At 43.9% G+C, this 14426-nt stretch overlaps 1 protein-coding gene across 4 annotated transcripts in view; it reads right to left on the bottom strand.

Moving 5' to 3' along the window:
- LOC309561733 (pre-B-cell leukemia transcription factor 1) overlaps positions 1 to 14426 on the bottom strand; it is a 274761-nt gene that overhangs the window by 52986 nt on the left and 207349 nt on the right. For all 4 annotated transcript variants that reach the window (XM_082265729.1, XM_082265731.1, XM_082265730.1 and 1 more), the window contains exons 3-4: positions 5554 to 5798; positions 1276 to 1466 (exon numbers count right to left, since the gene is read on the bottom strand). In XM_082265729.1, coding sequence (XP_082121855.1) covers positions 1276 to 1466; positions 5554 to 5798 — 436 coding nt within the window. The remainder of the gene's footprint in view (positions 1 to 1275; positions 1467 to 5553; positions 5799 to 14426) is intronic.

The raw sequence follows: 14426 nt of genomic DNA, 5'->3' as shown, positions 1-14426 counted from the left end.
AAGTAGGGGAGCTATTGGCCAAGGCACTGCTGCAACTCAGACCCAAGCCCAGACCTATGCGACCCTGCGAGGCGTTTACCTCACGGGCCAGCCTCTGTCTACGCACTTGCTGGCAGGGCTGGGGGGACCACTGGATCTAGATTATCCAGCCCGTCGGCCAGCCTGGCAGTTGATTGTAGATCTCCAGAGAAAAAACAAAAAAGATTTAAGGAAGGAGAAAAAAAAAAAAAAAATCGCTAGGACCAGAGACAGAGGCGTAACTAGAACCTTCAGGGCCCCGATGCAAGAAACCATGAAGGGCCCCCCCAGATCCCTGGCCGGGGCCCTTCCCTTCAAGCCCAGGGCTCTTCCCACTAATCCTGGGGCTCTTTACTCTCGTTGCATGGCCTTTTATTACGGTCCCGCAGCAGGATCCTTTCACAAGTTCTGCAGTGGGCTCCCTTCCTGCAATCTTGGGGCCTCCCCACAGTGGTGCAATGCCAGGGCCCGGTCGCAAGTGTGACTTTTGCAATCCTGGAAGTTCACCCACTGGTTTGCTACTGGGCCCCATGGAGCATGGGGCCCGGTAGCAATCGCAACCCCTGCAACCCCTGTAGTTACGCCCCTGACCAGAGATATCAGCCGGTAGTCTAGGTCCTTACTTCTGACAAGAAAGATTAAAACCGATTACCTAGAGCTGAGAGAGGGGTTATATACCAAGCTGGAGACAGCCCATGGGCGTAGCCAGGAGTTTTTTGTTCTGCCTAGTCCTATCCCTGGAGGAGGAAATATAACCCAGTAGTTATGATTCATGGAGCTCTGTGTCCGTTGATGAACGAAAGAGAAATGAATTTTTAAACTTTATATTGCTGTTCTCATTGGAGTGATTCATCAATCTCTATGTAGTCACTAGGACAGGAAGTGAGCATATTCTCTCTAACAGAGTTGGAAAGTGATGGAAATTCCAACGGGTTTTCCAGTGGAGAAAAATCCCCTCTCCTTCTGTGTGGTCCCTGGGACAAAATGCAAAAGACAATCTCCGCAAGAGTGAACGCCTCAAAAATCTGACGGAATAAGATCTAACATTGTGTACTCTAACTTTAACCTAAAATGTATGGTCTCAAATTCAACATTAAGCAACAATTATTGTGGCATACATCTATTCTAACCTATGGCTTTGTCTTATGGATTTGGCGGGTGTAAAAGCAGTCTTTGTGGTTCGTTTTTGATCATAATGCCTTACGGAGTACATACAGCTTTCTGAATAAAACATTTGGAAATCCACTATGGCCTCACCGAGCATCGAGGAAGCGGGAGCGAAGAATCATTACAGCTTCACATGTGCTTTGCTTGAGCTGCATCTGGATAGAGCTAAACTTTCTGTGAATAATTCCAACCATGCGTTCAATCTCTTTGGGGGAAATAGGTCTGGTCCGGCTCTGTTCTCGTAACAGATTCATCACATGTGTTGTGAATTCGTTACAGGCCTAAAAGGGAATAACAGGACTAAAGATGTGATTTATGTCATTCTTTTTGTAAGTTGACTTAAAATCTTGCATGCCAAAGTTCATGCACAGTTGTCATTTACATCTCATATAATCTACATATAATAGCTTAGTTGTTTCTACATTGCTTTTTCAGTACACATTGGGCCTACAAATTTGTCCATCAGGTTTTAACGCATTTGTTTACTCAAAATCACAATCCATAAAGTAACAATTAAATATACTAATGACCTACAATAAAAAATAAGGCCTTGTACACAGCTGCATGTATGTATAAAGAGCAGTGTGTACTGCAAGCTATTGAAAAGCATTTATAAATCTTTCAGCAAACTTTAAAGGCAGCTTTCAAAGCAAACCTCAGCTTCAGTTTAAATATATTAAAGGGTAAGGGCTCTTTCCCACGGTCCGCCTCCGTAGGCGGATCCGTGCTGCTCAGCAGGGATCGATCCGCGATCCCCGTTGAGCCGGCGGATGACAGCTCCGTCTCCGCTTGCAGTGCGGAGAGGGAGGTGTCACAGCCCCCACTGCTCTCTATGGGGAATCGGATGAGAGCGGACTGCCTGTCCGCTCTCATCCGATCCCATCCCCAGGATGGATGGAAAATAGGGTTTCTATCCGTCCGCATTTCATGGACAGGATCGGATGCGGATGGCAGCGGGTGTCAGTGGACATGTCACCGCTGACATCCGCTGCTCCATAGGGCTGAATGGGGCATCCGATCAGATCCGCCTAAAAAACTGACAGGCGGATCTGATCAGACCGCCCGTGTGAAAGAGCCCTAAAGTCACTCAAACAGGTACTTACCAGACCAGGAGTCCAGGGCTGCCTTCACCATAACAAATTCTTAATCAGGGTTTGAATCCCAGAGCTGCCATGTTGGATGTGGGAGCCGGCAGTGACTTCCTAACATCTTACAGCCTGCTCCCCACTGCACATGTGTGAGATTGTGTAGCATTGTAAAGGTGGGTACACACTAAGAAAATCGTCCAGTTTTCCCCAATGTTTCACAGAAAGTCAGAACAGAGGATGGAAAATGTACGATAATTCTCTCTAATGTACGACAAAGACTTTTTCTTTTTTATTGTTTCTGATCATGCGCAGTGTTTCATATCTGATTTTTCTCATACGAAAACAGTACAGATTAAACTAAAATTATTTGTTATGTTCACATACAAGAAAAATTTTGGCGTTGGTTCCTGCAGAAATTTTCATTTGGAAAGTCAAATCAGATGTCGAAAGTGGTGTACACAATATACAAAAAAAAAAAGAAAAAAGAAAAAAAAAAAAATCGAACGTTCGAGCCTTGTATGGAATTTTTCTTCCGATTTTCTCAAAGTGTGTACCCAGCTTAAAGCGGTAGTATACCGCTTTTTGACACTTAACCGGCACGGTTTAGGAGATATTTGCACTGCATGCAGCCGCGCATGCACTCTGAAGGACCTTCAGCTTTCCATGCTGGGAGCCTGCCGGAAAATTACTCCCCGCACATGACGTCATCGTGGCTCCGGCCAATCACAGCGCCGGAGCTGCCGAACTCAGAAGAGACGCCGAAGGATCATGTCAGCTCCCACAGCAGTGTCCGGGGGTCCGTGTCAGGGCTTCGTTCTAAGGTAATACATAATGAGCTAGTATGCGATGCATACTAGCTCATTATGCCTTTGTCTTGCAGTTTTTTTTTTTCAGGTTTACAACCGCTTTAAGGTCAGAAACAAACCACAAAATAAAACCTTTGTCGTATGAGAATCTTAGTAAATTTCTTTCCTACATGCTGTGAAACATTAAGACAGGATGATTGTTCACCCGATTTTTTTATAAGTGCCCACCTTAAAGCAGAACTCCATCCAAAAGGGGAAGTTCCCCTTTAAGGTCTACTCCCCGAATCCTGTTCGTGAAATTGAGTTTTTGGGGAAAGGGGGGAGTGGGTACCCAATTAGGACAGGTAACCGCTTCCACTTCTGTTCCGGTCGCCTTAAAACTAAAAATCTCCAGTACTTCCCTGTTAATAACCTCCTGAGGCACAGTGCACTTCCCAGGAGGTGGCTTGAAGACTGGTCCTGCCGCCTCCTGGGAAGTGCACTGTGCCTCAGGAGGTTAGTAACAGGGGAGTACTGGAGTTTTTTTAGTTTTGATTTTTTGTCTATGGTTTGCACAAAACTAAAATCATTTTGCAAGTCAATATCCCAAACAGAAATCATAATCTGTTATTAATTCACAGCCTTTATTTTTTTAAAACCTGAATTAAACTTAGCTGCTGGCACCCAGGGTTTTTGTTAGGAAAGCACAGCATATTTGCACAATTTGGCAGACATACCTGCCACAGAGACCACTCCAATGCTGCTATGTCCATCTTCACCTGGTCTTCGGGGTTTCAGTTCTTTGGCCATCCTGATTGGCCCGCTTGAGATGACGCATGCAAACCAGAGTTCTTTTTACAATAAAATCTGCCTGCCAGTAATGTTTTTATTTTTTTAAATAAGACTTTAGTATTGTTTAAGGCCTGTGCTTACTATCATCAAAATGGAGCCAAAATACACTTTTAAAGCGGTAGTAAACTCTGCATTTTGATTTTTACCTACAGGTAAGCTTATAATAATGCTCACCTGTAGGTAAATGAATATCTCCTTAACGTGCACCATTTTGGAGATATCTGCTTGGTTGGCAGCAGGTGACGTCACTGGCACATACGCTATGAACAGCATTCCCGTGCTGTTCCTTCAGAGCTCTGTGCTGTGGCAGTTACTCCCGCGCACAGGTGTGATGTCACGGCAGCATGGCCATTCAAGAGGCTGGTGCCTGTGAACCCAGAAAGAAGACCTAGTGAAGATGGAAGCCTCTGACAGCGCCGACAGCGTGCCACCAAAAGGGTTTCCTTCCAAGGTAAGTATCAATGTGCCAGTATGCGATGCACATTATGCCTTTACCTTGCAGGGAATTTTTTTTTTTTTCAGTTTCAGAGATCACTACCGCTTTAGGAGCTCATTCACGCTGAATGCAGAGTTGTTGGTTTGCACTAGCAGGATACACTGCCGTTCCTGGTGAAATAAACTGTTTACTTTTTCCCTTTTTTGTGACTTTTTATTAGGGCTCTGCACAGTGTGACGCGGTGGACTGGGTTGCACCACACTGTGCTGACAAACAACTGCATGCTGTACTTTTTTTTTCAGCACACCCCACAGTAGCACAGTGGTATGAGTTGACCATGTAGAGAAAAAGGCTTTTGCCATGTTTTGCACTGGGACTGTGCTAGGTAGAGATGGGCTCGGGCGTGTTCGAGTTCCCATGTGCCCAATCCGGCCAGGAAGCCAACACTGCACTCCGCTAATCACAGGCAGTGAGACATTTCCTGATCCGCAGCTGCGGAGACCTGGAAATGTCTCACTGCCTGTGATTAGCGCAGTGCAGTGTCGGCTTCCTGGCCAGATCGGGCACATGGGAACTTGAACACGCCCTAGCCCACCTCTACTGCTAGGCAAGGGTGGACAATGCAGTCTCAGCACACCTAGTGTGAAAGGCCCCTTAAAAGTTTTCAACAAAGATGCTTGAAGCAGATTGAAAGCTTTGCAAATACTTTGTAAAAGCTTGCTGTACATACTGTTCTTATATACGAACTGCAGCCCATGCGCACAAGTCCTGAAAGCAAAGTAGAAAGTGTACTAACCAATCAAAATGCAATGAGTGAAACAAAACCATTTCAAGATGGAGACTGGTTGGTGCAATACTCCTTATGCTGCAATACTGATTGCAAACTAATCAAAGACACAAGATGTTAAAGGGAAACCAAGTACATATTTGACTTCATAAAAAATAAAATTCGACATGTCCCACACAGTATTAACACAAGTCCTATATAAACAAGTGTGGTAAATAGTAACAAGTGTGTGATGGGGCTAACAACAAGAGTTTAGCCTGTAAATACAAAAAATGAAAAGAAAAAAAAAAAAAAAAGCTGTGACATATGTACAGTATAAAAATGCTATGCAGCCTTTGGATCGTTGGCATGGATCAGACAAAGGTATGATCCACTATTTTCTGTGTTCGATTATAATGACCCCCACAGTCCTTTCATTACCTGTTCATATTTCTCTAACTCTGTGTGATAGATTTGTCGGATCTGGGATAATTTTGCTCTGTAATCTGAATGTTCCACTGAGTTGTCTGACCCCGCTCCTCCTGAGGCAGCGGCTGCTGCTGCGGCTGCTGCAGAACCTCCACCTTTTTCAGGGCCCGCTACACCTTCCGCCAAAAGCATGTTATCCAACCTCATCAGCTGTGGATCTGCTGGCTCTTCCTCTTGTGCTCCCCGAATACTAAGGACTGAAAGGAAAAGAGAAGCAAGTATTAATAAAAGCAAACAAAATGTACAAGACAGATTTAATGAACATTATTGCTTTAATGAAATTTAAAATGTTCAGTTGCAAGCTGTTGTATGGACATGACTTAAAGCTGAACTCTGGGAAAATGAAGAAAAAAAAAAAAAAAAAGCAAATTTTAAGCCAGGGTTCCAAGAAAAATTACTTTTACTTACCTTGTACCTTTCTCCCGCAGGATCCCTGCATACTATTAAAGACCGGCAATTGCACCCTCCTCTCTATGAGCAGGCCCTCTAATGTCAACATGTACAATGCAGGACCAATGAACTTGCATTGACGCGAGGACACCAAGAGCTCACGCACAGCCTGGAGTGCCAAGAGTTGAGCCCAGATGCGAAGACGAGAGGAATAAGTGTCGGTTCACACTGATCCGACTCGAAGTCGCCCGACTTCGGGCGACTAATGAAGTCGCCCGTGCTCCGCGACTTCGGAGTGACTTACGACACTCATAATGGAAGTCAATGCAAGTCACTCCGACTTTGCAAAAAAATAGTGCAGGAACCTTTTTCTAAGTCGGAGCGACTTGAGTCGCTCTGATTAAAACGGTTCCATTGCACAGCATTGGAAGCTACTTGTCAGGCGACCAAGTAGCCTGACAAATCGGATCAGTGTGAACCGGCAGTAAGGCAAGTGTTTTTTCTTTCCTGTTCCCCTAGGCATAAGCAAGCTTTATACTCTTGCACTGCAGGGCAAGCCTGCCCTGGTGCAAGGGTTTTTTCCCTTGAGTTCAGCTTAAAGCCCTCTTCTTCAAGCTAAAGTGCCCTTTGAAAAAAGCTAAACAAATTCCAACCCCATCAATTTAGCCAAAGTAAAGACCCTCACTGCCTTGCTTGCATCTTGTGATTTGCTGGTCCCTGAACCAGCCGTCCTCAGAGATTAGCCATCTTCATCCCAATGTTGGGCAATGAGTGGCTTTATTTTTCTAGAGGTGGGCCAATATAATTTCAGAGGCTGCTGGAGAATATAATCACTGTATAGTCCTTTGTGCACAGGGTAGTGAGGAACCTGTATATGCCTGGATCTAAAGCACTGTTTTAGAATCTCTGACAATTCCAGAATTGCATTAAAATGCGGAAACGTTTGCGATGCCTTTCTTTTTTTTTCTTATTGGCACCCCAAAGGCAGTGTGATTTTGCTGCAATTGATGTGCAATAAAATGCATGAAAATTGCAGCTAAAAACAAAATAACCCAATGCCAGATGCACCTGGCTCTGTGGCAAAATTTGGTATATGATCTTCTATAGTGCGTTTTTGTACCGGGAGACCTGCTCAAATGAATGCTGGTATCCAAAAACAACCCACAAAAACGTGTAAAAATGTTTTTCCTAAAAAGCGGCACATCATCAGGTGTCTCTGCAGTATGCTTAGGTATGAAAGAAGCCTTAAGCTGGTCATACATGGCTCAAATTTCTGCCAATTGTTGCTGCAAATAAGCAAAATTGAGCTGTGGGTGGCCTTGATGGCACCACCTGGCTCAACAAACTTCAAATGAAAAATCAAAGGAGCTGGGTGGAAATCTGTCAGTCGAACAGTAACCACATCCAATCAGATGCAGAGTATTCAAGCAGCGGCTGGTGCTGTGGTACCTTGAATACAATAGCTGGCTGTGCAGATTCCTCCATTGATGCCATTTAGTGTGGATTGGGGAATTATTGATTTTTTTCTTATTTCATTTCCACAGGCATGTATTTATATTTACCAATCTGACAAGCAGGGTGCAAGCATGTTTTTCTTTTCACAGTGCATCAACGCTTTAAGAGTAGACATCCCTTCTTCCACAGTACAATGATCATACATGTTTCATTATTAGAATACAGGATTTATATAGCACCAGCAGTTTGAGCAGCACTTTACAAAAAAGAGAGACTGTACAGTTCCAGCACAATTCAAGACAGGAGGGTTAGAAGGATCCGGTTTGTAAGAGCTTACAATCTGAAAGAGGAGTTCCTAAAAAATCAATATGTAAATGAAGATTTACATTAGTAAAAAAAACAAATGCTTTAAAAAAATCTATGGGGTTGATTTACTGAAACTGCAGAGTGCAAAATCTGATGCAACTGCATAGAAACCAATCAGCTTCCAGTTTTTTTTCTGTCAAAGCTTAATTAAACAAGCTGAAGTTAGAAGCTGCACCAGATTTTGCATTCTCCAGTTTTAGTAAATCAACACCTGTATCCAGTTTCCAATTCACTGAACACATACGGGAAGGGGGGGGGCTAATTCATTTGTGTAAATTTTGGGACATCTTCTGTGTGCCAGTTCAACAATGGCAGCATACAAGTTCTATGTTTTGCCTTGCCCGCTGCACCAAATCCTATTAAAAGTGAAGTGTAACAGTTTCTATAAATGTCGGACAGCGTGCACCATAATAATCAAGCACCGGCACCTATACTGGTAAAAAGCGTGAAATGTACACTATGACCAGAGTGGTGTACATACTGTAGCGAGGAAAAGCGGATAGGAAGGAGCAATACTGCAGGAAGGAGAGAAGCTGGCTGTGGATGGATTATCAGAACACCACTATCACCAAACAAATGAATGAATGAATGAATTAACTGCCCAATGAATTAACTGCCCAGAAACATTTAGGGCTCACTTGCAGTCAGGAGGTGGTAAAAAAAAAAGAAGGTGGTTGAGCTGCAGTTTTGCCAACCACCCTGCCCCCCCCCCCCCCATATCAACTGCAAAGGCAGCATCCACAAAGCTTTGCAGTCAAAATGATAGCCATTGTGCCATTCCGCAGGCAGTACTGCTGCTGAACACAACCCACTCCCAGTGTTGCCAACCGCCAGTAATTTTACTAGCAGCCAGTAAAAAACTGCCATTTTTCTCCTGCCAGTAAATGTCGGTGACAGAAAAAGTTTGCCAGTAAAAAATATGGCTGTGACGCTCAGCTCAGAACTGTGCATGCAGTTTCAATCCGGAGCTGGCAGAGACCATCTAAGTGCCTGCTACAGTGTGTTCGGGTGGGGGGGGGGGTTGTGTCTGCCGGAGATGGTGCCTGAGCATGTTGTGCGATGTCATGGTGCAAGTGAGTCAAGCTGGGAGCGGGACTGTCAGTGCTGTTTAGACTGGAGTGGACTTAAAGCGGTAGTATCCCGCTTTTTCACACTTTTACCTACAGGTAAGCCTATAATAAGGCTTACCTGTAGGTACAAATAATACCTCCTATATCGGCATGGTTTAGGAGATATTTACAGTGCATGCAGCTGCTCTCGCGAGCGGCGCATGCGCTCTGAAGGTCCGGGGGACCTTCAATTAATTTGCCGGGAGCTTGCCGGAAAATCACTCCCGCGCACATGCGCGGGAGTGACGTCATCGCGGCTCCGGCCAATCACCGCGCCGGAGCCGTCTCTTCCGGCCAATCACCGCGCCGGAGCCGCCGAACCCGGAAGAGACGGCGAGGGATCATGGCAGCGCCCGCAGCGATGTTCGGGGGTCCGTGTCGGGGCTTCGTTCTAAGGTAAGTTACACATAATGGGCTAGTATGCGATGCATACTAGCCCATTATGCCTTTGTCTTGCAGGTTTTTTTTTTTTTTCTTTCTAGGGTTTACAACCGCTTTAAGGGACCACCTGGCATGGAGAGAGAGACTGTCACTGTGACTCAGGAGGGGACGTGTTGTGTTGGAAGGTATCATCATCTGTGTCACTGTGAGAGTCAATTTCATGTGTGTGTGCGGCTCATTCTAATTTCTTGCCCTCCTGTGTCCTGTCCCTGAGCTACTTAGTGTATCAAAAATAAAATTAGAAATATTTTTTTTTTTTTGCCTTAATATCTACCTTAACCGCTTGCCGACCGCCGCACGACTATTTACTTCGGCTGTCAGCCCCTCCCAGGCAAAGCGACGTAGGGCTACGTCGCTAGCCTGTGAGGGTATAGGGAGCGAGCACGCGCCGCCGGAGGCGTGCTCCCACGCGGTCACGGATTCTCCCCCCCCGCGTGCGCCCGACAGACCCGATGTTCGCCGGTCACTCGCGATCGTCCGTTGGAGCAGGAGAAAGGCAGGCGGCTAATGTAAACAAGCCACCTGTCATTCTCCCGTGTAAGAATAGTGATCATACGGTTCTACTTTTTGCGATTTTTTTTTTTACCAAACTTATGTAGCATAAAACAAATTGGCCTAAAATGTTAAAAAAATTTTGATTTTTACATTTTTTTGGCGGAATTTCATATAAAAAAAAATGTGAAAAATATTGTTATTTTTGCAAAATTTACACTCCTTTTTTGTTTATAGCGCATGATCAAAAAATCGAAATACCACCAAAAGAAAGCTCTGTTTGTGGGAAAAAAAAAGGACATCAAATTTGTTTAGGTACAGCGTCGCACGACCGCGCAATTGTCCGTTAAAGTCACGCAGTGCTGAATCGCAAAATAGGCCCTGGTCAGGAAGGGGGTAAAATCTTCCGGGGCTTAAGTGGTTAAATCACATTGCTAAATGCATATTGTACTCGTTTGTAGCCTAAATACTGAAATGTGAACTTAAAACTATAATTTTGGAACTTTTGAAAAACTTGACTGTGCCAGTAAATTTTGAGTGTGGTGTCAGTAAATGTCAATCTGGTAGGTTGGCAACTCTGCCCACTCCACCGAATGAGGCCACACTGCAACAGCCCGTAATGCACATGGTTGCAACATAGTCGTGTGGCCATTTTAGGGTTAAAAATGGTGTTAAGGATGCAACATATGGTCTCCTTGCCTCCTGTAATACGCCTCTGAAAAGCAATTTACTGCACATTGCTTTAAAGAATGGGTGCCAAGGTCTGCCTCAAATGTAAACTTTGCCTCAAGTGTGCATATAAATATTGGCACCTTTTTCTCTAGGCGGCAATCTTTGTCAATTCCCCCAATTGTGTTCTATGTACTGTAGATGTATCACCACCTCTCCTGTACAACTATTACAGAATGTGTATTCATTTGTCCACTAGGGGGCTCCTGTTCTTTTATCATTGGAATCCCTGAACACACAGAGAATTCCATGTTCGCTGCATGGCGTGCCACAAGGATCATCCTGATTTATAGAGGAATTTAAGACATCACAAAAAAACAGCACCCTCCACTTCCCTGTACTCTATCCACTGAGAACTACATTCAAAGCCACTATTCCTATGAACAAAACATCTGTAATTCCCCATTTATTAAACACAACAGGAGGGCATGAGGGGCAATTCATCAGATGCCATATCCAAGTCTGCATTTACATTTGTGTAGCGTGACAATCAAGCATCATGTTTTTGTGAAGTTTTTTGGTCAGGCATCTAAGCAGCCCATGTGCGACCTACATGTGACACGCCAAAAGACACAAATGACCCAATGGAACCTTCCGTTTTTATAAGCACATTCAGCAGCTGATTTAATTACTAAGTATAGTGTCCTGATCTTTTACCTTGTGTCTATGTTTTGCTTTAGGCTGGTGCCATGATCACTGCCCCAGGTTTCCTGAATCAGGGGGGCGTCTTCTTGCAGCATCCTATGGATCCACCATAAAGGGACTAGAGTTATGTCTCCTTACACTATGTGCCTCAATAGAAACACACAACCCCATAGCCTAGGATGGCAAGGCACTCCATTCTTCTCCCCCCCCCAAATTTAACAGACAGGCTTGAGGTTGCACTGTCCATGTTTAATTGTTTCTGGTGAAGACCAGAAATTCAGGGAAGCAGTACTGAGAGAGCAGGAGCCAGCAACACTGAAAGTTGTAGGCTCAGTTCACACTAGCAAATATGGTCTGACCGTGATGAGACTTTTTACTCGGACATTGAGGTCATATCAGGGCGGCACAGTGGTGTAGTGGTTAGCACTTTCACCTAGCAGCAAGAGGGTCGCTGGTTCGAATCCCAACCACGACACTACCTGCCTGGAGTTTGCATTTTCTCCCTGTGCCTGCGTGGGTTTCCTCCGGGTACTCCGGTTTCCTCCCACACTCCAAAGACATGCTGGTAGGTTAATTGGATGCTGTATAAAATTGGCCCTACTATGTATGTATGAATGGGAGTTAGGGACCTTGGATTGTAAGCTCCTTGAGGGCAGGGACTGATGTGAAAGTACAATGTATATGTAAAGCGCTGCGTAAATTGACAGCGCTATACAAGTACCTGAAATAATAATCATAATATCAAATTTAGACCAAAGTAGCGCAGGAACCTTTTCTAAAGTCGGCTCAGCCTCATATTTCTATTCCTACAGGTTCCACCCTTATGTTGAGCTTCTCCTAATAAGACAGATAGGGGAGATTTACGAAAACTGGTGCACAAAGAATCTGGTGCAACTCTGCATAGCAACCAATCATGCAGTACAAAATGATCACAGGTCCTCCACTGTTGACTAGGACTGTGCAACAATTTTAAATGATAGGCGGATGCAGCCTTCCATTGATAGGGGAATCCAAAGTGGAACTACAAAAACAAGGAGACAGGAAGGCGCAAGCACCTAGTGTATTACTGCAAAAAATGGATTTAGAGAAAATGGAATGGATAGAAATTGGATACTCGGAAAAGTGCAACTGGTAAAAACATATAAACCACAAGATGCCATTTAATGTAAGATATATGTATGCTCCAATTGTATCCTGCTATAGTAGAGCTTGGCTTTATAGTAGAGCTGCAGGATTCTGGGTAAAATGAAAATCACAATTTTTTTCCCCTTAAAATAAAGATCACGATTCTCGGTGTAACAATCTTTCACATTATACAAAAATTGGGTTAAATACGTTTAATTTTTTCTTTTATTTGAGTCATTTAAGTATTTTGCCCCGCAAATACAGTGTGACATAAAATATTGCAATGACCGCCATTTTATTCTCTAGGGTCTCAACTATAAAAATATGTTTGGGTGTTCTAGGTAATTTTCTAGCAAAAAATACAGATTTTTAACTTGTATGCAACATATGTCAGAAAAAGGCTTAGTCTTTAAAGCGATTGTAAAGTCTTTTTTTTTTTTTTTTTTTTTTTATAAACAGGTTATCCTTACCTGCTCTGTGCAGTTTGGATCTTCCTCTTCTCAGGCCCCTTTTTGCTGCTCCTTGCCCCTGCCTCCTGTTGAGTGCCCCCACAGCAAGCAGCTTACTATGGGGGCACCCGAGCAGAGTCACAGCTCTGTGTCTATTCAGACACTGAGCTACCGTTCGGGCCCGCCCCCTCTTTCTCCTGATTGGCTAACTGACATTGACAGCAGCAGGAGCCAATGGTGCCGCTGCTGTGTCTCAGCCGATCAGGAGGGAGAGTCCCGGACTACCGAGGGACTCGAGGACATCGCTGGATAGAGATGAGGCTCAGGTAGATATTAGGGGGTGCTAGGGCAGCTACTACACACAGAAGGCTTTTTATCTTAAAGCAAAAACCTTCTGCCTTTACAACTCCTTTAAGGCTACGTTCACATATAAGCATTGCTATTTTAGAGGCATTTTTCAGGCGTTTTACAGGTAAAATGCCTGTAAAACGTTCTATATCCCCTTTCCAGCGTTTGCATTAAGTCTATGGGGCAAAAACGCCTATAATCTGCCCAAAAAGAAGCTCCTGTACTTTTTGGAGCATCGGGCGTTTTGCTCAAGGTGTCGGAACGCTCAGATGTGAAAAGGAGCCACTGAAATGAATTGGATTTGTCTTGTTGGGCGTTTTTGAGCTGGCTCTTAGAGCTGAAAAATGCCCCAAAACGCCTACATATGAACTTAGCCTTAGTGGTTAAACTGACCACATTTACAGACCGAAGTTCATCCCCTTGACCTAAAAGGACGAAATGATACAATGTTTCTCCTTATCTCTCAGCACTGAGCAATATTGTGTTTAACTTTTCTGGCTTTTTTTTTTCTCCTTTGATAGCTGTGAGTATATGAATCCTGGAAACGCCAGATTAAGTTTGTGCGGGGGGTTGAATAGAGATCACTTTTTTTTTTACGATTAATCAAGCAGCTCTACTATATAGCAGGATACAATTGGAGCATACATATATCTTACATTAAATGGCATCTTGTGTTGTATAAGTTTTTACAAGTTGCACCTTGGTAAGTATCCAATTTACTGTATATCCATTCTATTTGCTCAAATACATTTCTTGCGGTACAGATTGGTTTCAGAGTTTGCGTGAAATTGCTCTTTTCGATAAAAAAGCTTTCCCATGTATATCCTGCAAATCCCCTATTTTATTTGCCCGGAAAACATTTCTGCAGAAACATAAAAGTGTCCTCATCTCTAACAGTACAACCCCTGTGCATGGTTCCAGCTGTGTGTTCTAGCTGTGCTGCAGTACCACAGTTTACCAGCAGGTGGATCTGTAGTTTCAATTTGTAAGTCACATTTCCTTGAATGAGGAAAAAAAAAAAAAACACCCTGGAGAAAGGAACCTTTAATACAAGGAGGGGTCAAATCGGATTTCTATTCTGCTTGGATATTTCCTTTCATACCCCTCTTATTTCACTTGGTTCTGACAGCACAGATTACCGAACTGATACACATCTAGGAGTAATTATATCAGTTTTGCCACATTTAAAAGGAAAATGAAAGGAGTTGTAAAGGCACAAGGTTTTTTTATCTTCTTACGCATTAAGATAAAAACCTTCTGTGTGCAGCAGCCTACC

The sequence above is a fragment of the Pelophylax lessonae genome (genome assembly GCF_965119305.1).
Source record: "Pelophylax lessonae genome assembly, chromosome: 8".
Taxonomy (NCBI): domain Eukaryota; kingdom Metazoa; phylum Chordata; class Amphibia; order Anura; family Ranidae; genus Pelophylax; species Pelophylax lessonae.
Note: the sequence above shows the minus strand (reverse complement) of the source record. Positions and strands in the feature narration are given on the sequence as shown.